The 23,378-nt window shown below is 44.0% G+C and overlaps 1 protein-coding gene and 1 long non-coding RNA gene across 3 annotated transcripts in view; one reads left to right on the plus strand and one right to left on the minus strand.

Annotated features, from left to right (window-relative positions):
- Window positions 1–8,864, minus strand: part of SYNM (synemin) — a 25,559-nt gene extending 16,695 nt beyond the window's left edge. Inside the window, exons 1-2 of one of the 2 annotated variants that reach the window (XM_079129073.1) lie at window positions 7,928–8,864; window positions 3,671–3,795 (exon numbers count right to left, since the gene is read on the minus strand). In XM_079129073.1, coding sequence (XP_078985199.1) covers window positions 3,671–3,795; window positions 7,928–8,737 — 935 coding nt within the window. In that variant the 5' untranslated portion in view covers window positions 8,738–8,864. The remainder of the gene's footprint in view (window positions 1–3,670; window positions 3,796–7,927) is intronic. The other variant, XM_079129074.1, reaches the window with a different exon arrangement.
- On the plus strand, window positions 6,954–19,652 carry LOC306654986. Its single transcript, XR_013762150.1, has 4 exons — window positions 6,954–7,190; window positions 11,280–11,350; window positions 11,794–11,876; window positions 19,003–19,652. It is a non-coding gene; the product is annotated as an uncharacterized lncRNA (long non-coding RNA).
- The last annotated feature ends 3,726 nt before the right edge of the window (window positions 19,653–23,378 follow it).

The following is a 23,378-nucleotide window of genomic DNA, read 5'->3' on the forward strand; positions in this document are numbered from 1 at the left end:
TCTGAGTGCCAGGCAGGATACCTGTATCTTTCTGTCTACAAACAGGTCAATGGGGATTCATGAAAATCTCCAGTGTTGAACTATGACATTTACTGTCGTCACTTTATTACTTATGTTTACTTTATTAAATTATACATTCATTTATAAATTACAAACCTATATTTGGAAACCATAGACATGTAATTTTGTTATTTTATGATCACTCTAATGTTTCTCCTCCACTCTGACGGTTCCGGGAAGGGTTGGACCGAGAAGGGTGGAAGCTCTTTGAGAGCTGGCCTTGGGCAGCAACAAATTGCAGCAAAATGTGCCTTAATCTTTAAAGAGCCCCAGTCCCTTCCTTTTCACATGAGATCCGCCATCCATCCACAGGAGGATGACTGTCCACGAGGCAGTGGTGGGGGCAACGGCCACCACTGGGAAGTCATAGGTGGGAGCGATTCTAGCCCCAACTCACCACCATCAGCCTCTCTTCCCTGAGAGGCTATGTCCATGTACTACCTTCAGTAAGCCCAGGGTGGGAGGAAAGTCAACTTTCTTAAAACTGGTGGGTGTGAAGGTTTGTAAAGATCCAATTGGCACTTTAGTGAAAGGGCAAGCATCATTAGGTGGAAAGTGCACTGACATAAATATAAATTTCCACACCTACCCTGAGAATCTGAGCAATAGCACAAATGATGAAAAAGAATCACATGGAGGGTGACAAGGGCTTACTTCAAGACACTCATTGGTGATTTTAAAAAAATATAAAAAAAAAAGCCCAGGCTCTCTTATACAATGAAATGAGTTATCTTCAGTTGCCTATGTCGTTGATGTCTGTGGGCATCTTCCAGACTTACCCTGCATGGAGGCAGGGAGGCCAGTAGCAATTCTAATGGCTGAGGCTGGTCATGTGCAGCTGGGCAGGGCCGGGCATGGCCAGGCTCCTGGTAGGGCTCCTCATCTTCCCCATGCAAATACAGACAGCAGAAAGCAGTCCAGTGAAATCCATCGCTCACCCCGAAAGCACTGATGGCTCCTAAATCATTCCGAGGAGATGGCCAGGTCAACTCATAATTGGGTTAGGGAAATGCCAGTAATAAACAGAAGCAAGAAATTCCGTCCTAGCCGACAGGAAGACTACTGACAGTGAGCAAAAATGGCTCACAAAACATAGCCTTGGAAAAAGCTAAGCAGATTGGATTGTTAACACCTTACCAAAAGGGCAGGCCTTGGACTCGCAGACAAGATACCCACCTAAGTACTCTTTTTCCCCAAGAGCTGGAGACAAGGCAAAGTAGGGAAGAAAAGGGATCAAAAGTCTGGAGAAACAAAGTACAAAATGAAAGTCTGATTCTAATCCAGAGAACTATTATTAAAAGGAGATGGAAAATTCTAATCACCTCTGCAGGGAAGAGATTCCCCTGACATCAGGTGTTCCCCTAGTCTGGGCACAGAGTCAGCTTCCTAGGCCTGCCTGGCATCATCTCTAGAGCAGCACCTGGTTTGGGATACCACCCCTGCCAGCCTCCAACCACATGACTCAGCAGAAGCTGACCCCACCCAACTTTAAAACACTTCATCCACCTGACCAGGAACAGAGCCAGAGAGCGTGCCCAGAACTGAGCTGGAATTGTTGGGTGGGGACAAGATCCTTTCCTTACTAGGAGTACGAGGCTGAGGTCCTAAGCTTAGAGCTGCTCAGGGTTATTCTGCCACAGAGTGGAAGAGCCCAGAAGAAAGAGAGTGGAGAAGGCAGGGTCAGAGCACTGTTATCCTCATTCAGCCATCTAGATCAATTATGCCTGGAACCCAGGACATTTTTCAGTTTTAAGAGGAATTAAATCCCTTTTTTTTTTTTTTTTTTTTTTTAATTTGAGCCAGTCTGAGAAGGATTTCTGTCACAGGTAGAAAAAAATGCTGATTAATGCTTTCCTTCTCCCAAATAAAGCCTGTTTTGAAGTACTCATTATTAGCAAAGTTTATATCATCTTAAGAAGCATAAGTGTAAACACCCAACCAATTTAATTTTGCCATTGTTCACTCCATGAGATTTCCAAAAATGCCAGAGAAGGACCTTGGAGGGGTGGGATAAGAAGACACTCCTCCTTTTCCCTCTCTCTGAGCCCTAAGCCTGGGATGCCTCTGCAGAACTAAGCCAAGGCCCAGCTCTCAGATGTCCCAGAACCACCCCTCAGTTCACTTGAGGTTCCTCAAAGGGCAGCTGGGAAGACCACACCCCTTAGCAGCCTCCTTGCACCCAGGCCGGGGCTGTCCCGTAGCCTGCTCCCTCAGTGATGGAAATGAGGGCTGGGATGAAGACCAGGCTGACACAAGTCTTCCAGGTGATAGACTGTGAGGCCACCAAGGCGGCAACGTGGACTGCAAGCATACATGGGCCAGATGTCCTGTCTCTCAAAAGGCATCGAAGCAACCCAGGCCACTTTGATATTTGAGAGCAAAAGATTATGATCAAAGATTGCCGAGAGAGCATGCATGGAGTGATGAGCCAGGCCCAAGTCTTGTTCTTATCCTCTCCAGGTTTAATTCCACCATCTGTTAAGCATGGTGCCATTGCAACATGGCATCTATGACCGTGCCTTCCCTTCTTCTGCCAGGGTAGTTTCCAAAGCTCTTCACACCTGCAATTGATTTGTGCTCACCACAATCTTGTGAATGAAGTGGGCATTGTGTCCACTTTACATGGTTTGGTGAAGAGAGCACAGATCTGGGATTAGACTCAGCTGGCTCCAGCTCTCCCCTCAGGCTTGCAGCCCTAAGTCGCAGGTCTTTCTCACTCACCTATAAAAGGTTGGCCTGTCATTCACCTCAGAGAGTGACTAGGAGTAGAGCTACTAAGTACTTAGCACCTTGCCTGACAGGCAGCACTGACTGCATCACGCTAGCTGTAGTTCTCGTTCTTACAAGTGGGAACCTGGGTTTCTATCCTTCCATCATAAGTTGCTGAGCCCTGGGGTCCTTCTGTAGCAGTCCTCACTGAGCTTGAGAGCTGCTAGGAAATAAAGGGAATCATCTCACTGAAGGTCTATGACCACTTGGGGAGAGGCCACACAAAGCAGGGTCTATGGAGGACCAATTGCCTTCTGTCCCCCACCCAGCCTGAGTACTCTGTGGCCTTTCCATGTGGATTGGTTATATTGAATTCAAGTCAACATTTTGATAAAGGCAGCTGACCAAGAGTTCCATTCTAATCTCATGGTAAAGATGCGGTTTTTCAAGGCCAAACTGATGCTGGGGTGAGGGTGTGCATTAGTGCTCTGGAATTTGAAGCAACAGCACAATAGGCAGATGGATTCACATGTCCTGAGTCCAAATCCTGGCTCTCTCTATTCTAGCTCTGTAACTTCTCTAAGTTTGTTCCTCTATAAACACAGTATCTAACTCCTAGCATCTAATAAGTTGACATGTGCAAAGCTCCTAAAAGATGCAGAAACACTAGACAAAGATCCAAGACTCAGCCATTGCCAACACTGAGGGACCCCTGGCCAGTGATGTGAGCAAGACCTTGTTCTTCCTCTTCATCCTCCTTTCAGCCATAGAGGAATTGACTCCTCACCTGACCATGGCAAGAGATGCTTACTGCTTATCACAAAGCTACAGAGATGCTTCAAAGGCTATGGTGAGTTTGTACCACTGGCTTCATCATGACAAACCTGCACAGTATCCTTACCGGTAGGTGGCCACTTCCAGGCTGAGGCCAGTCTTCACCTGCAAAAGCTCCTGATAGTCCCGCAGTCGATCAGCCATGGCCAAGGTAAGGGCCGCCTTCTCATCCTCCAGGCAGTTGATCACCCTCTGTGAAGAGAACAGAAGGGCTTTTAGATCCAAGAACTAGGTTAAACTGAAGGTGCCAACAGTTCAGGGCATAAAAGGAGATGGAAAACCTCCAGGTTTATTAAACAGGTGATCAATTGCAAGGATGGTTTCAGATATTGTCTCTCTTCTATATGGAAGATTTTTTTTAATGCATGTGGAAGATTTTGATAGTTCACTGGCTTCTCTGCTCGGACTCTGATAATACTGAATGCTAAGGTGTTTACTTAAATCATCTTTATAAGTTCAGGCATCAATCTACTTAGAAAAGCCAATATATCCAACAAGTCAATTGATATGCAACTGAAAATAAGCCACAACTAGAAATCAGGGGATTTACAATACTCAATACAGAAGACACTCAGATATGAACCCAAATTTCCCCAAAACTCATGATTTTTCTAGTAATTATCAGGTAAACTGATAATTTCACCTAGAGAAACTACTTTAAAATTATCAGGGAAGAAATACATTCTGGACACAAATGATCATTCTGAATTGTTCTTGCACAACTAGTTAATAATAAGCACTCCCATGGTGCCCTCATGCCTGGCTAATTATCTTCACCTGGCCGTCCCTCCCTCATTAGGAGATGCCACTGCCCTTTGCATTCAGCTTCTAGACCAGTGCCCCCCAAAAGGCAGTCACAGAGCACACACATGAAATGATTCACACATTCTATAGTAAGTCCCAGTGTTAAAATCTATGTTCCCCTGTCCTACAGGGAATATGAATCCAAGTACAAGGTTATAATATAGAATGTACTATAAATACATGTGAATGAGTGTGTATGTACTCACACCATGTATCTTTTCTAATATAGGAAACTTGAGAATTTATAGTAATGTGTTCTGTACAAAGTTCAAGTGTTGCTAGATTACTTAGAAAAAAAAATCAAATAAACTCAGTTCTCTACCTACAAAACTCCTGAGCAGATGGAGATGGCTCAGTCATGCCAAAGGGGTGTGCAAGAAGATTCTCTCTCCTCCCCAAGCACACAGAAGAGTTCCATGTCCATAAAATCAGGAAAATCAAACCACACTTAAGTTGAAATTAGTATTGTTCCAACCACATTTCCATGTGAATCAACTCTTCCTAAATTGTCAAAGGAAAATTCTTGGACTTTTGGAAGCAGGAAGATAAGCACGTAAGAATTATTGGCTCCCAACAGCCTCCACAGAAATCACAACTAATCTTGCTGATGGAACAAAGCTTCACACATGGACTCTGCTTTGCCAGAAGTTCTCAAGCTATGGACCAGGCTGGAGTGCTAGAGACCAGGCCCAGGACGCTAGTTACAACCCAAGCAAAACCATTTCACCTAATGTTGCAAAAACCTGGGGGAGAGGTCAATTTTTCCAGCTGCTGTGGAGAAAGTTTTAAGATAGCATCACAACTGATGGTGAGATTGAGCTCCGCACCAGAGAAAGTGTGCTGCTGTTCATGTCAAGAGAATTAACTCTACCACATCTTCTGAATGTCCTCTTGTTGAGCACATCACACAGACAGGACAGGAAGAGTTGCGAATGTCCAAATCACTCATGATCTTAAATATTAGAGCTTAAAGGGACTTACATACTGTGATGACCTCATTCAAAATACAAATACTAAATATATTATTAATAATAAACATGAATTTGTTGCTGCCTAAGTATTTATAGCTCTATCCAGACAGCACCCTAAACTCTAGACTCAACATCTTACAATCCCAGATGGGCATTTGATTGCTTTAAGAGGTTTCTCTTGGATGAAACAGAAGAGAGGAAATGTGACCCAGTGATTGGTTGCTCAGGCACCAAGCCTGAGCAAAACCCTGTTTTAGCTACTGGCAGACTAGGTGATCTATATACATGTTTCATCATCTATGAAATGAGGCTAGGATTTGGAGCCAGGATCAAGAGTGAATACACATGAAGTGCTTGGTACCAGTGGTACCTGGCATATAAGATGCACTCTGATAAAGGTTAACTGTTAGTAATAAAACATTGAGTACAGGAAATCAGCTAAAGCAGTTTTCAGTCTCCACAGACTGAGTTTGTATGTAATCTGAATAAATTAGAGGCTTGGGATTAAATCACCAATACCCTTTAACATAATTCTGAGCATATTTATGGTGTTTAATCTTTTGGAGTGCAATTCAAAATATCATTGGTTTAATCTGACTGGGGAAATATTCAGGATATGGATAAAGTTCTAACATTCCATAAAATGAAACATAATGAAACAGAAAACGAAACATAACATTCCATAAAATGAAACCTCCACAAAGTGGGACTAAAAACAAAGCAAAACAAAAACCAGGTCCTTATCAACATGCTCTTTGCTTTTTACTTTTAGGGGAAAGAAGCAAATTCCAAGAAGACAGAGGTATCACCAGACAGAAAGTTAAGGGTAGGGTCCTATTCTGGGTCAGGTGTTACCTCAGGGAGGCACTTGCCTAGGTGGTCAGAATCCTTGTATGGAGAAAGGGCTGGACAGTGATTCTAACTGCACTTTCGAGTCCCCATCTCTATTCCGGTCAGGGGAACTCTATTTTCACCTGTCTCAGATTTGGGGTTCCTCTGAAGACTTCATTAGAGGTAAAGGGTTCTGCTGCTAAAAAGAACACTGAAACCAGAGTTTTAAGGTCTGAAATGAGCCAAAGTGACCTATGAGATAAAGACAGACATAACCCAGAACCTCAAAGATGAAAATTTCATACAATTTAGTCCCATATTACTTATTATGACTGCCCACCTAGTCTCTAGCTCTTCGAATACTGAAACTATAGTACAGTGCAGGGGACCAAAGATAAAAAGATATTTGCTAACTATTTGTGGATACCTGTCACATCACCCTAGTCATTCCATAGCAAAACCCACAAGTGCCTGTCACTTCTAATTTTTAACAAAGCACAAAATAACCATATCATAAACGTTTAGCTGAGAGTTGCAAACTGTCCTCTCAAAATCTTTCTGAAACTGTGCTTCTGCTATTCAAACTATTGTTCTGATAACTACTGATTTGGGAACATTTCCAACCCTGGCTGAGGCTAGGTAGGGCCAGAGCCAAACACTAAGACTGGACTGGGTGTACAGAAAATAAATCAGCCACAGGTGTCACCCTGCTGGGGTTAGAAGGTGAGGGCTTTGCTTCTCTGAAATAGTAACTGTTTATAGAAGTCTGCACTTGTAATAACATCCACCGCAGGGACCTGCTTTCCCACAACTTTTATACTACCCAGAGATCTGACATCAGTGAGCAAAATGACTCTGGACCTTTACTGCAATACAGTTGCTGCTCCTCTCAAGAACAAAGAAGGCAGCCACAACCATCTGAGAAATCATTCCAGCAAAACAAAAACCGTTTAGGAAACCAATTTAAGATTAGAAGGCCAGGTAAGGACTTGACATTGCCTTGAAACTTCCCAACATGCTGACATATCCAAGTAGGAATGTGCTGTCACTGTGGAAGTCAGAGAAATTTCTTGGTTGACTTTTGGGTCCAAGTTTACTAGGTATACAAAGCACAGGAGACTGGAAAAACCTAAAGCCAAGAAGGTTGTCAGGATGTGCCCGTCACGTCAAGATTTAAAGTCGTGCCCCATGGTGAACGTCTTGCAATTCCTACTACTCGGGAGGTTGAGGCAGGATTGCAAGTTCGTGGCCAGCAGGAGCGACTTAGAAAGACCCTGACTGGAAATTAAAAATAGAGCTGGGTATGTAGCTCAGAGGTAGAGCGCTTGCCTAGCATATGCCAGGCCCTCAGTTTAATCGCCACTACGGCAAAAACAAAAACCAAAAAAAAATACCCCGAGGTTGACAACCTAACAAGATGATGGGGACTGGGCGAGTCACAGGACCTGTTACCCCGAGCTAGACTACTGACTTAAAGGACCAATGGACTGCACTCTTCTTCCAAGACTGGCGAGGTGCTGGACCTGAAGGCTCCGCGGCAAAGGAATGTATCGGGCACCCTTTGGGCAGGCCCTAGTCTTCCTTGACATCGCGACCCGATCATGGGTGAACTGGCTGCGGTTCCTGGGAACCCTACTCTCCCACCCACACCGTGAGCATGGTGACCAGCTGGGGCCACAGGAAGGCGGGGGGGCGGGGGGGGCGTTCCGGGCACGGACCTGACGCTCCTCGACTTGCAGCCCGTACTCCTCGCGCATCCGTAGCAGCTCATCCTCCAGTCGCGCGCGTAGTTGCTCTAGCTCGAGCGCCTCGTGCTGCAGCACCTCCGCCTCCTTAGCGCACAGTTGCGCTTCCTTTTCGGCTTCGCGCCGGCTCTCTTGGCCGCGCCGCAGCGCCTCCTCCAGCTCGCGCACCTCGTCCTCGTACAGCTGCACTGTCTCCCGCCACGACTCGGCCACCAGCAGCGCGTAGCTGTCGTGTACCTCCCGCAGACGAGGCGGGGGCGCGGCAGGACCGGTGGCGCGGGCTCGGTAGTGCATGGTCAGGCTGGAGGCGCGTGAGCGCAGCTCCCTTACTTCGCGCTCGTGGGCCGCGTCGAGGCCGCGGCGCTCAGCCTGAAGTCGGCCCAACAGCGCTTCAAGGGCGGCTCTCGCGCCAAGTGCCTCCTGCAGCTCGCGCCGCTGAGCGCCCAGCTCGGCGTCCAGGCGGCCGCGGGCGGCGTTCGCTTCGGTGGCCAGCAGCTGCAACTCCCGCAACTCGCGTCTCAGAGCGTCGCGCTCGCCTTCTGCCAGTGCTGTGGCCCAACTCAGCTCGTCCAACTGCTGCCGCAAGCTGCGCGCCTCCTCGGCGAAGCGGGCCTGCCCCTCGGCCCGCAGGTCCTCTTGTCCAAGCCGGGTGCGCAGTTCCTCTTCCAGGAGCAGGTTTTCGCGCTCCAATTCCCGCACCCGGCACACATATTCGTAGAGCCGGGCGTTGAGCTCCTGCAGCTCAGCTTTCTCGGACCCCGTCTGTAGCCGCCAGGACAGCATCTTGCTGGGTATGCGGGTCTCTCCCGGCTGGCCGGTTCCCTCCTGCCCTGATCTTGTCCCCTCCGCCGCGCCGCTCCGGCCCAGCCGCCGCCTCGGAGGCCCGCAGACTGGGGCGGGAGCTGGCGAACTGCTGCACTTAGCGGACGGGTAGGGTAGCGGTGGGCACGGGCCACGGCCCCAGCCAATCAGATCGCGTCCAGGCACAGCCATTGCGGCCGGACAGCGCCCCCTGCCGAGATGACCGTGGAGCCACAAAGCTGCCCAGCCTCGGCCCTTGGTCATCTTTGCTGCCGTCGGATTACAGCTGGCGGTGGCTGGCGCGCTGGGCAAGGCTCGGAGAAGGGATGCGAAATAGGTCTCCTTCCTGCTGCGCCTCACGCCTATCTACGGAACTCAAAAGGCTCTCATGGATGTAAAACAAGTAGCCCCTGAGGCAGACCGAGTATCTGTGAAACTCATTATTTATAGAAGACTTTTCATCCGAGGCTCTGAAGATCGGGAGGTTTTTCTAATTTTCTACAATTTGGGGAATGGGGATGGGTATGTGGTTCAGTGATAGAGCACTTGACTAGCTTGCGCAGGCCCTGGGTTCCATTCCCAAAGCAGGAAGTGAGTAACGAAGATGATGATAGATAGATAGATAGATAGATAGATAGATAGATAGATAGATAGATAGATAGATAGATAGATAGATAGATAGAAAGATAGATAGATAACCTGGGTTCCATTCCCAACACAGGAAGTAACGAAGATGATAGATAGATAGATAGAATGAATATTATACACATATACTCATGTATGGTGCATTATACTCTTTTTTGGCTTAAAACATAAATATATCTCCATTTGCCAATATTTTGATGTACAAGTAAGACTTTTTTCCTTCAATACTGGAGTCCTGTTTTTCTTCTCTAACTACTAACTACCTCATGGGACATAGCACTTCACAATATCAGTTTCATTCCATTGGAGTAAAAGAGACCTTGAAGTGCTCTGATTACACAATTTTCTGAACATCTATTGTCTCCCCAAACTTTTACAATAGCCCAACACACACCTAATATGACAGCAGGTTTTCTTTTCTTTCTTTCTTTCTTTCTTTCTTTCTTTTTTTTTTTTTTTTGTTTTCTTCAACGATGTGCCCTTAAGAAAGCACTCAATTTAATTACCATAGAAACCACAGCTATTTTTTGCATATTTGCATTTCATTACCTTTCATGACAGTTATTTAAGTAATAAATGAAAATAACCAATAGGAGTGTCAATAAAAGATCAAACACAGGGGCCCTTGGTCAGAGTGGGGACAAAAGTGTTCAGGGGAGACCTAGAGAATCACCCACAGGTCACAGGGCTCCACCTGGCAGGTAGAGGGCAGGGAAAGGTGAGTCAGTTAGCAAGTTGTCCAAAGAAGGGCAGAAGGCAGTTGTCCAAAGAAGACCTTGAAAAGGTCTCCAGGGCTTTCCTTGTGACAGGCTTGAGTCTCTGACCACAAATGGGGCAAAAAGTGAGTCTTTGTTTATCTGGAGACCTCAATTCAGAGATCCCATTGTACCAGTGGCAGAAATTTTTGTCCTACAGGTAAGAATTCCCTCTCCCTTTCTGCTAAGGATAAGTGGAGGTGGAACACGGGTTTCCCCAGTACCAAGGCACAGTGCAGGAGCCTCTGGACCCCCATCATTGTCTACCCTTCTCCCACTCACTCAAGTGCACATCGACAAGCACAGTAATGACATCACAGTAACATCATCACTACAGAACTTCCTGGGCCGTACTGAGACATGGAGACACTGTGGGGTCATTCACACAGTTGCCTGAACTCAGCTGTAACTGTTTGTTCTCAGCTCTTTTATTCCCCATGCCACCAGGGGTTCTATTGTCCCTGTCTCCTGGCTGGCAGGGCACAGCTCTACAGGGTAGGAGTACCTTGTTAGGTACCAAAGGGTCTCACAGCAGGATGCTTTGCTCTGACTCCTAGGATTTTTTTTTTCTCTTTTCTTTTTTTTTTTTTTTTGGTCCCATGCCCTTCAAGGTCTTGCATTTTAAAACTCAAAACTTTCCCCTCATTTCTGCTTTAAATCCTGTCCCTGAGGAAATGATTGGTTCAGGGTACAGATGCTCAGTTGGGAAAAGAATTATAGGACACCAGAAAATAGCAGGAGAAAAAAAAAGTGCATTGGTTAATTTTTCAAAATACTATCCTGATGCGTCATATTTAATCCTCACAAAAATGAGGTTGTGCCCATTGGAGCAGACTTGAACAGTCAAGTCTAAGCAGAAAATAGAGGCACACTGAAAAGGAGGGGAATGGCTGATGGGATGGAAAAAGAGGGCTATATGCAAAGAGTTGGATAGAACAGAGGGGTACCAGGCACCGGCAAGAATGGGAAGCCAAAAGATCACACCCTAGGGTGTTGGTGAGCCTACAGGAGCCTGACTCTCTAGAAGAGGGCTCATGGAAAAGGAGGAGCTGCAGAGTGCATCCTGGGAAGGTACAGAAGAAAAAACCAACCTTTCTCTTTTCCTGCCCTCACACTCCTGCCAGCCCCTCCCACTGTGGAAGTCAGAAGTTGCTGGAACCTGTTGGAGTGTGATGGAGGCAGTTCCCACTGGCTTGTGAGTGCCAGCTGTTTTATTTTGAGGAATGTGGCGAACCAGTTATTAAACACAGCCATTATTAAAAATTGAATGATAAAAACTTAATTATACAAAAGAAGAAAATATTCAAAAGCTATCACTTCTTTTTTGTGATTACATCTTTTTTGTCTGCTCTTAAAGTTCTGTATGCTCATTGTAAATGTACAGGGCAAATGCTATTTAATGTGTGCTACTAACTCCATGTTCACCAATATCATGTTGGTAGCTTGAATACTTGCTCTGCAGAAATCAGCAAATGATTCATTATTGCTAGCTTCATTTATTATTTTGTGGATTGTCTAGTTTGAAGAAAGTGGTGAAGAATATGTTAACAATGCAGATTAAACTTACTAATGTGTTAGTCTATAGCTGTTGAATTGTGCATAGCATAAAATTTGAGAAATATTCTTTCTGTGTTTCAGGCCTATTATCTAGGCCAGCAAATAAGTTCTTTCATGATGAGGAATGTATGAAGTGTCTAAGTTATTTCACCTTTCTTGATAAGGTAAGCAAAAATACTAACTCACATTCATATTGTGCTGCTACACTCATTCATCACTTGTGAACACTGAATGACTTAACACCAGAGTCCTGCAAAAAGTAGTGAAAACATTCTGGGAGAATGAATTTGCTACATGGAGTTTATGATAAGGAGTATTATATATTTTATTATTGCTTGTAATAAAAATTTGAAATTTGCCTTAATGTTGCCACCATATTGAGAAATATACATTTTTATTAATAGCATAATGCTGTTCATTTCTTATTGATATTCTTCTGTAGAGTGAGTAATCTGAGCTGTAAAAAATATACATATATTAGGAGATATATATTTTTTTACCATGGATTCAATAATGAAAAAAAATTATCTGTAAATATTTTCTTAGTAGAATTGACCTAATATCAAACGAATTGTTCACCACTGTGTTAAGGCAATGGTTTAAATGATTTTTTAAACCATAATCCCCTTTGGCAGGCTAAACACCTCAAGAACCATTTACCCTCCCCATTATCAGAATTCAGGAACAGCACAGAATTGGAGAGAAAAGAGTTTAACATTTTAACCCACTTACTGATACCAGAAGGTAAACAGTAGAAGCACATGATCAGTTGTAAAATTGACCGCTCCCTGGGAGCAGCGCCGACCTCCCGGCAGGGGGCGCTGGAGGATGGAGAACCCAGAAGCGCCCCAGGATCGCTCCAGGCAAGGGACTCTGTTCCCCACTAGGGGAAGAGGTGCAGCGAATGGGAAGCTAGGCGGATCTGCAGGCAGTATTTTCGAAATCCCGAGAAGAGGAGTGCTGCGCGGGGCGGGGAGACCCAGCCTTGTCCATTAGGCCCTGGGCTGGACTGGGGAAATAGGAATAACGGGTCTTTTCCCTACTTGGGGGATGTGGAGCAGTGGAGCCAGGCTTCACTGGGTTCCCAGACATAAAGAATAATGGGAGTGGGGATGGTCCCCTCTCTTTCCTCCCATTCAACTCACTTCTGCTCTGGCTCAGGAGAAGGCTGTGCCCCAGGCAGAAAGCCAAAAGGAACAATTCTGACTGACTTTGGCATCTTAGGTTCACGCTCTTAGGGACTTAAGGAGTACCTCCAACTAGAAAAAAAGGTGGAGAGAAAATTCTGAGGAAGAGCAATGGAAGAGCAGGGAGAGTTGGGTTCCGCTAGAGACAAGAAAATCTTTGGGAGCGGGTGCTGAGGAATGAGAATGAAGGTACAGAGCTTATTGGGTTCTGGTGTGGGGAGCTGCAAGGAGACAGCAAAACTCTAATTCCATTGTGCACCCCAAGCACAGAGGCCTTGTGCCTTACTTCCCAGGGGTACCTCTAAGAGAGCAGCAGACTTGAGGGGAAGGGCTGTAGCCTGGCCCAGGAGAGCCTTTCCCAGGTGCCTGCCCTAGCATAAGGGTGCCAGGAGTCCCAGCACCACGAAGAAGTGGCAGAGGAACTGCAGACCTGAGGGAGCCACTCCAACAGGGCCACAGCCTGCTCTAAGATGCCTTTGTGAAAACCAGAAAAAGCCATCACTTCTGGGCAGACAAATGAGTCAACAGTTCCTGGTATGGTGAGTGGATGGTGAAGGTGTCCCTTCTTTGGGTTGAAAATGACCCTGCACCCCCATCCAAGACTGTGAGTATAGCACAGGAGGACTGCAGTCCTGCTCGCCCCCTCATTTAGGCATGTTATGCAGGGGACAAGCTGCTTCACTGTCCCTGGTGGCTCATGTCCCAGCCTCTGCCTTAGTAAATGGAGACCAAGGACTCGTCTAAAAAGCTAGTGGATGCCAGCACAGACAGGTGACATGAGGAACAAGTAGGCTCCTGATTCTGGTGCCATGGCCCTGTATACATCTTCAACAATTTTGGTGCCACCTCAGGAAAGAGGGTCCGACCCTCGAACTGACAGAGATTGAGTTTTCATCACCATGGTAGAAATAGGGGCTTCAAATAGAAATTAGGCTAAGATATAAAAATGATAAATCTGCTAGCATTTCCACACATCTAAGTTTGTGGACTGAGAGACACTCCTGCCCTGATAGGTTTGGCCAGGTGGGAAATGAAGCAAGTAGGGGACAGGAAGTGCAGTGGGTGTCTGGAAGGGTTGATCTGGGCTCAGCAGTGTAGAGTGGACTGAACTGCTTTGTGTCCTGGCACTTAAGACCTGCATGGCATTGGGCACAATAACCTCTCTGAGCCCCTTTCCTTATTCATGTCATAATGAGAACAAAATATCAGCTTCTATAGAGGTATTGAAAGACTTCTGCATGCATTAGCCTCACTGTAGAGGCTGTTGATTGCTGGGACCCCTGTGCAGGTGTCCAGGTCAGTAGCCTGGGGAAAGGCTGAACATTGGCATGCTCTCAAGTGATGCTGCTGGCCCAGGACCACACAGAAAACCAATGGCTATACTGGGAGTTAGTCCTTGCATAGTCCTTTCATGTACCACTGTCCTGAACTCTTTTTTTTTTTTTTTTAAGCATTCTTTTTTTAACATTTGTTTTATTTATTCATTTATTTTTATATGGTGCTGAGGATCAAACCCAGTGCCTCACATGTGCTAGGCAAGTGTTCTACCACTGAGCTACAACCCCAGCCCTATCCTGAACTCTTTAAGTGAATTAACTCATAACGGCAACCTATGAAAGGAGTATGACCAGCTCTATTTAACAATAAGTAAACAGAGCCACAGAATTGTCAGCTTGCCCAGGGCCACACAAGTAGAAAGTGGCAGAACCAGAATCTGACCCTGGCCTTCCCCACTTTGCCACTGTCCATCACAAGTTGGGAAACACATAGAGCAGCGTTGGGTACACAACACTCAACAAATGTGGATCATTCTCATGAGTGATGTCTCAAAGGCCAGTAGTCACATGGAGGGAGATGGCCAGAGGTCTGTCTCAGGAAGGCCTGGAAGAGATGCTGAAGAGACACAGGACTCATACTCAGCTGGATTCACAGTCAGGTGAACTGGAAAAGAAGGACAGACTAGTCCTTGAACTGTCAAGATTCATTTTCCTCATCTATAAAGTGAAACTCTGTAGGGTTGCTCCATGAACCAAATGAAATGAGAATATCAGATGCCCAGGACAGAAATCTTTGCACCCTACCTCATTCCAAAAACCATTTGAATCCAGCTACTTTTGCTCACAGCCCAGGGTGTTCACCATTTATCATAGCTCTTCTGGCTATTTCAGGCGGGCAGATCACTTGTTTATTGCTTTTTTGTAGGAGCACAGCAGGTGTTTGTTGGGGGTACAGGCTGCTGTTTCAAAAGGTGCAAAAAATAGCATTCGTCATATGAAAAAAATGTGCAGTAACTTTAGCTGCATAACTTCCTTCTCTTAATTTGGAAAGTCATGTCATATACATTACAAATGAACTTGGGAAGGGCCCCAAGTGGCAAAGAAACACCCCCTGGTTAATCTTCCCAACAGGAACCAGACTCTCACTTCAATCTAAGAACTAAAAAAAGAATAATTTGCCTTCAAAGAAGAATAGCACGTTTGCCCTTACTATCCCTAAAAGCATATTTTCCATGGAGTTCATTGGTGGCATTCCTGATGGGATCATTCAAACACTGGCTTTGTGCCTGGTGCTGGGTGAGCCCCAGGAACATGGAGAGGAGGGAGGCATGGCCTATTTCTTCACAAACTCAGGGTGCAGAGTACAGGAGGATATACCCTTTCCTGACCTGCCACCAGTATCTGCTACCTCCCTCATTGCCATCCACCAGTCCTTCAGCAAACATCTCTTCACTGCACAGACTGCTCTTCTGAACCTACTATGTCCTGGGCCTGGGCTCTGACATGAGCCCCATCTGTCTCTACCCTAACAAGGGCCTGTGATGGTGTTTTGGGTCCCTGGGTATCAGTGTCAACTTGGATCTAGCATTAGATGTCAGCTAGGGTTTGAAGGTGGTTTGTCCTCTCCAAAACTCATGTGGGTGTTTAATTACTATTGTGAGGTACTAAGAGGGTAGGAACTTAATCCAACTATGGTGCTTAGAGTTGGGACCTTTGGGAGGGATTAGGATTAGATAAGGTCACAACCCTATGGTCGAATACTGGTGGTTTGTGAGAAAAGGAAGAGACCAGAATACACACACTCCATCTTTCACCATTTGGTATCCTGTAACATCTTGGAACTTGGAACTCTGCCAACAAGAAGACCATCACCAAATGTGGTCCCTCAACCTTTGTCCAGAATGATGAGCCAAAACAATCCTTTTTTCTTTAAAACTTCTCACTCTGAAGTACTGTGTTATTAGGTAGAACACAGACCAAGATAGGCCCAACCACTCTGAAAAGAAATGGGTGTTTTGGTTTCCCTGTGATAGGTAACTATAGTCTTTTAGGGGAAGAACCAGGGATCATAGCTCTATTCACTTGCCATGGAGTTAAAGCGGTCCTTTTTCCATGGGTGGGTTTGGGGTCTAAGAAGTGACTTAGGCCTGTACATTGGGCAATTATTTTCCATAGGAAAACTGGATCATGAGTTTACATAGCGGTGTTCTTGGTTATATATATTTAGTGATGTTTTTGTGGGCAGCTCATTTATCTTCCCCCTAGGAACACTATGTTCTATGAGTCATCTTTGTAGATCCCTTAGGAGAATACACACACACACACACACACACACACACACTGCCATTCCAAGCTTTTAGCTCATTACAGTAATTATATTCACCTTGTTTCTGATACTTACAAGCTGCCATCTGCTCTCTGCAAGCCAGTAGTTGTCAAACTTTGTCCCTGGACTTAGTAACAGTAGCATCACTAGGAAACTTTCTAAAACTGTACATTCTTGGGACTGGGGATGTAATTCAGTGGTACAGAGCTTGCCTAACATGTGCTAGACCTTGGATTCAATCTTCAGTACAGCAAAAGAAAAGAAGAAACAAACAAAAAAAAAGAGCGGTCAAGTAGGTCCTCTGATGCTCATCCTGCTTTAAGTTGCTGAGCAATAGATCTGAGACAAACATTTTTCTATCTTAATGAATCAGTGGCACTTAGGAAAAGTCAGTTGAAAGAGTGAAAAAGGAGAGTAATAGTTCTAGTTAATCTTTCCACCAAACCTCTCCAAAGCCTTTCATATGTACCCCTTCACCTGCTTCCCCCATTTCACCTGCTTCCCCTCCCTTCTGTATCTTGTCCCAATTGATTGATTGTGAAAGTCTTGGCAAACATATTTGAACAACATGATATCAAAACTCTACTCATTAGCAGCCAACAATCCAAAAGTGAAATTAAGGAAATAGTCCCAAGGCTGGGATGTAACTCAGGGGGAGAGTGCTAGACTAACAAGTGCAAGGCCCAGGGTTCCTCAAAGAAAAAGGAAAAAAGAAGCAATTCTATTTACAGCGACATCAAAAAGAAAAAGAATACATACTTAGGAATAAATTTAACTGAAAGACTTAAGCACTGAGAACAAATCATTGTTAAAATAAGGTTTTATAGAAAGATCTAAATCAATGGAAGACATCCTCTGCTCAAGGAATGGAAGACTTAACGTTGTTAAGATGGCAACACACATGCGTGCATACACACATGCACACACAAAGCATGGGTATGTGCATATCTATATTTATTTCTCTGTGTCTGCACATGAGTGTGTACTGATAAACTCTTAGCTTTTAGCAGAGGATCCAACCAATGTGGTTGATTGGATTTGCTGCTTTTCTTTCACACTGAGCAAAATCATCATCCATCCATGACTTTCAAACTTTTTTGTCAATGGCCAAAATCAAGAAGAAATATATTGTACATTGCACACATGTGCAAGTAACTAAAACAAAAGTTCCATAAAACATGACTTATCTCTCCAACTTTTTAATCTTTTTTTTAATGCTGTATTAAACTGACACACTTAAAATTGTGACTCATTATCGGGTCTGGATTTATAATTTCAAAACTGTCCATCTAAATGACACCAGCTACATTTTAATCAATGGCATTGCCCTGGCATTCATTAGCACTTTGGGTTTTCCAAATGTCCTGGAGAATGGTTGGGGTTCAGCATATCCTCTAACTGCTGGCTGCCCTCCATTGCCACCTTCCTGAAGGCAATGCAGCCCCCAACCCAGGTCTACCCTTTCTAACCTCTTACCACCTCCTCAGTAGTAAACCTCCCACATTGACTCACAGGCAGGGGAATCAGTGGTCAAGAATGATTCTCTAAGAAGAGCAGACACTGACTCATCAGTGGTGCTTTAAACATTTATTTTTCATTGTACTTGGGAATTGCTTTGACGACATAAGATAGCCATGGTCAGGAAGCTGATTTCAATTTCTCAATCACAAAGTATCAGCACCACCAGTAAAAATAGTAGCAGCAGCCAAGGCAACTGGAGCTCTGGAAAAGCTGCCAGGGTTCTCCTTCCAGAGTGCTCCAAATTTCAGTCATCATAGATGAGGTGATTTGGAGCTTGAACCTTGGATTAACACTGCTGTATTTGAATTTTATAGAATTAGATTTGGAGATAGTATCATCAAATCATGGACTCTCAGACTAACCTCACCTCATTCATCCTTTCCTGCCAAAATCCATCTACACTGAATGTAGCCTAAGTCAAATGTGAGCGCCTCCACACAGCCTTCCCTGATGGTGCCTGCGGACATCCGCCCAGCCTTTGAATTCACAGAGATCTTCAGCTGTAACTCTCTGTTGAAATGTGCTGTATTCTACTGGGTAATCCCATTCAGCATATTCCATTTCATACCTCTCCTGTGACCTCAGGGATCATGATTTATTCTTCATCCTAGAATCTTCATGGTGCCTCATCCAGACCTTGACTTTTTACTGAAAAGGTAAACACATATAGTTGCTAAATTGCAACGTCTGAAACTATGGAAAGCCTGGGTTCAAGTCAAGGTTTGGGAATTAACCTGTGGTGTGATCTTGGCCAACTCACTTAGCCTCTCTGGGCCTCAGCATCCTTAGCTGTAATTGAGGAAGTCAGAGTATTATTCTCTCAGGTTCTGTGGTGGTCAACCTCCAAGATGGCTCCAAATGATCTCTACTTCCTGTTGTTCACTCCCTTGTTGTACCAGGGATAGACAGTATGTCACTTCCAACTCTGGGTTATAAAAGGGACCAAGGCTTCCTTCTTATCCCTCCCTTTCTCTTTTAGATCATTCACTCTGGAAAAAGATGGATATCATGTCATGAGTGACTCTTTGGAGAGGTCTAGGCAGTGAAAAGCTAAAGTTGCCTTGAAAAACACAGAACTGTGAGCTTAGAAGTGGATCCATCAGCCCCAGGTGGTCCTTGAGATGATCACTGCCTTGGTCTACAGCTTGACTGCAACATCATGAAAGAGTCATGAGGTCTAAAACAACCCAGTTAAGCCATGTTTGGATTCCTGACCCTTCAAAACTGGGAGATAAAAATATCTGTTGTTTTAAGGTCGCTTGTTATGCAGCAACAGGAACAGATACAGACTGTTTCTGGCTCTAAAATCCTGTAAACCTACAGTCCCTGAAATATAGCTATTATATTCAGGAAAAGGCTGGTTTCTGACAATCTCTCCCCTCCTACCCCTAGCCAGAATCATAAAGAGATAATATATATCAAAATATATTTTGGAATAACAATATTTATCTTGTTTTTATGAGTTCCAAAGGATTTGTTGATTTTGCTTCACTGAACCCTTTATTTCACAAATGAAGGTGGAATCCAAATAAATTAGGTGATTGGGACAATGCAAATATTCTTCACTCTCAAAAACATTTACATTTCTTCAGTGGGAATAAAAATGAGGTGCAGACTTACTTTGTTTCATTCCAATCTCATATTGAGAAATTTTTCTTGAGCAGTGATGATAATTTGCATTCCTTCCTAGGTGGCCCTAGGCCCAGTGAAACCCCCAGGGAAAAGGGAGTGCTTTGCTTACTAAGTTACCTCCAGAAAAATAGCTGAAGGTTGGCAAGAGACAGCCAGCAAAGGGGCTGCCACTAAGAGAAGGACTAAGAGAAAACTTTTGATAGGACAAGAAGTGATAAAAAATTTTAAAAAAATCAAACGCAACCAAGATCCCATGATAAACAGGGAGAAAGGAAAGAAATTATAAGCATGGAGGGCTAGTCAAGAAGACCCATATCTCTGACTGTGGATATGAGTCCTGGTAGCTTCCTAAATGAAAACATGGTGGCCTCAGAAATCAGGGCCAATGCCAATGAAGTACAGTCTGAGTATTCCTTATCTGAAATGCTTGGCACCAGTATTCCAAATTTTGGACTTTCCCAATTTTGTAGTGTTTACATATATGTAATGACCCAAGTTGAAACATGATATTCATTTATGTATCATACACACCTGATATGAAACATAGCATTTCAGATTTCAGAGTTTTAGACTAAGGATGTCTAACCAATAATGAGTTTGGAAAGAGTGTAAAAAAGGACTGGAAGGGAATAGAGGAAGCTGAAACTTATACAGCACATTTGGAGGTCAAAAGTCTGTTCTGCTCACAAACATGTCCCAGATTTGGTGTTTCATGGAGGAGAACCTCAATATAGATTTGTTGCAAGAGAAGAAGAGCTTGTGAAAATGAAATTAAGGGAAAAAAATGTATGGGTGGGTGGAAGATGATGCTGAGAGATTAAAAGTATGTCATTCTGAAAGCATCTTCTTTATCAAATAGGGTTTCATTACAATATTTTCTTATTTAAGTAATACTGTCATTTTGAGAAACTCCATCTTGAACTTAATAATTGCCTTTTGGATCAAAAAGGTTGAAATGCTCTTAGCTAGAGGGGAATTTTTAGACCTCCTGGTGTTGCTACATAATAAAGGAACAGGTTGGTTAAAAAGCAAGATGTGTGAAGACAGAGGTAGAAGGGAGGTTAAGAGGATGCCCAGCCTATGGGCTAAGTCTTTCAAGGAACTTACTACTAGAGGTTTCTTTGGCATTGCTGCTAACCTCCTGTTAATTCTAGCAAATTTGACTAAGACAATATCACTGAAGTAGATTCCTCCTTCCTTGCAGCAGATCCCTTTCAAGTTGTTAAAACACATGGAGCTAAACACAATTTTGCTCCCGGATTTGAGTTTTTTCTTTGTTAATAGAACCTAGATGTGCTTGGGGAGCAAATAGCTAAAGAAAAAAAAATCAATCAAAATGGAAATATTAGGAAATGGAATTCTGGAAGATAAAGGAACTTGAGCATTTTTTAGTGGATTAAATAACAATATCTTCCTCTTCTATTTGTATATTACATGAAGGTTATTTTTCTTTCCTTTTTTATTGATACATTATAATTACACATAATAGTGGAATTCATGGTGACATATTTGCTCATGCACATAACATAATTTGATCAATTTCATTCCCCAGCACCCCTCCTTTCTATCCCTCCCCTCCCCCATCCCTACCTTCTACTCTACTGGTCTCCCTTCTGTTTTCATGAGATTCCCAAGTCCCTCTTCGCAACTGCTTTTTTTTTTTTTTTTTTTTTTTTTCCTTTTTTCTTTCTAGCTTCCACATATGAGAGAAAACATGACCCTTGACTTTCTGAGTCTGGCTTATTTCATTTAACATGATGCTCTCCAGTTCCATCCATGAGGGTTATTTTTTTTCCTGAAACCAAGTGGTTGGATAGATGTGATAATAGATGGGAAAGTGCTTTCAGTCCAATAAACTGTTGGTTTACTAGTGACAGTAGCATGGATATTTCACTCATTCTCTCCACATAACTGTCAGGAAGGGAGGAAGCAAGTGTCATTGACGTTTTGCAACAAGATCAGGCCACAGAGCTTTGAACAACTTGCTCAGTGTGTGGGAATGATTCAGAATGAGTCACTGAGTAACAAGGATCAGGCCTTGGGTCCTAGACACAGTTTTTCCACTGGGACTACATTGGGGTTTAGCTCAGAGATGTCAGTGAGAGGCAGCAAATCTCCAAACAATCACAACTTCTCTTGTCAAGTTAGTGAAGGACCATGGTATAAAGATAACCCCAGACCACACCTAAACTCAGAAGTAATTTTGGTTGAGCTTTGCAAAGCAGGACACAGTGTCAGGACGCCAGACCAGGAACGATGATTGGATTCGGTGGAAACTTGGTCTTTATCTGTGATTTGATCAGACATGAGTGAGGTACAAGAGACCCAGAGATCCTTGGAGAGTGGATAATATTTAAAATAATGGCCCTTTCCAATCCCATCAGCTGGACTTTCCTAGTCACTCAGGGAAGGATGATTGCAGAAAAGAGGAAAAGCAGAGACTCGGGTCTTGACCTCAGCTTTTCCAGTGCTTCAGTTATGGGAATTACAGAAGGATCTAAGCATGGGTGGTGGAACCGGGGAGACTTTCCCAAGAGCAAGAGCACAGATTTCTGCCTTTTGCCCTCAGCGCCCCAGACCAGAAAAAATCCCGGTGTTAGGTGGAGTAGAAGAGGTGTTGCGACAGCCTGGAGCAGAGAGAAGGTTTCCTAGCAAGGCCTCCTGGTTCCTAGTCCCATGATTGCTGTCCTAGATAGAGAAACCTCCAGAAGGCTGTGGCATCCCAAGGATGGAGACTGGCTTGGGAAGGTGGCAAGGTTCCAGGGAAAAATAGACCTGTCCAGTGAATCTAGGCAGAGAGGCTTTGGACAAGCTCACGGAAGGACCTGTCAGCCACAGAATGTTACCTGTGTTTCTAAGAATGTCAAGAAAAACCTTAACACCAAAAAAAAAAAAAATAATAATCCAATCTATAAATGGGCAAAGGAAGTGAACAGACACTTCACAGAAGAAGAAATATGAATGGTCAACAAACATATGAAAAAAATGTTCAACATCTCTAGCAGTTAGAGAAATGCAAATTAAAACCACACTGAGATTCCATCTCACTCCAGTCGGAATGGCCATTATCAAGAATACAAGTAACAATAAATGTTGGCAAGGATGTGGGGAAAAGAGTACACGCTCGCATTGCTAGAGGGACTGCAAACTGGTGCAACCACTCTGGAAAGCAGTGTGGAAATTCCTCAGAAAACTTGGAATGGAACCACCACTTAACCCAGCTCTCCCACTCCTTGGTATATAGCCAAAAGACTTAAAATCAGCATACTATAGTGATGTGGTCACATCAATGTTTATAGCAGCTCAATTCACAATAGCTAAGCTATGGAACCAACCTAGGTACTCGTCAACAGATGAATAGAAAAAGAAAATGTATATATACACAATGGAATATTACTCAATCATAAAAAGAAACAAAATTATGGCATTTGCTAGTAAATGGATGAAACTAGACTATTATGTTAAGTGAAATAAGCCAATCCCAAAAAAACCAAAGGTCAAATGTTCTCTCTGATATGCAGATGCTACAGTGTTGGGAGTAGTTAGGGGGAAATGGATGTATTTTGGATTAGACAAAGGGGAATGAAGGGAAGGGAGGGGGAATGGGAGTAGGAATGATAGTGGAATGAATCAGACATTACTTTCCTATGTACATATATGAATACATGACCAATGTAATTCCATATTACATACAACCAGAATAAAGGGAAGTTGTACTCCATA

This window comes from Sciurus vulgaris (assembly GCF_902686455.1).
Source record: "Sciurus vulgaris genome assembly, chromosome: 2".
NCBI classification, from domain to species: Eukaryota; Metazoa; Chordata; class Mammalia; order Rodentia; family Sciuridae; genus Sciurus; species Sciurus vulgaris.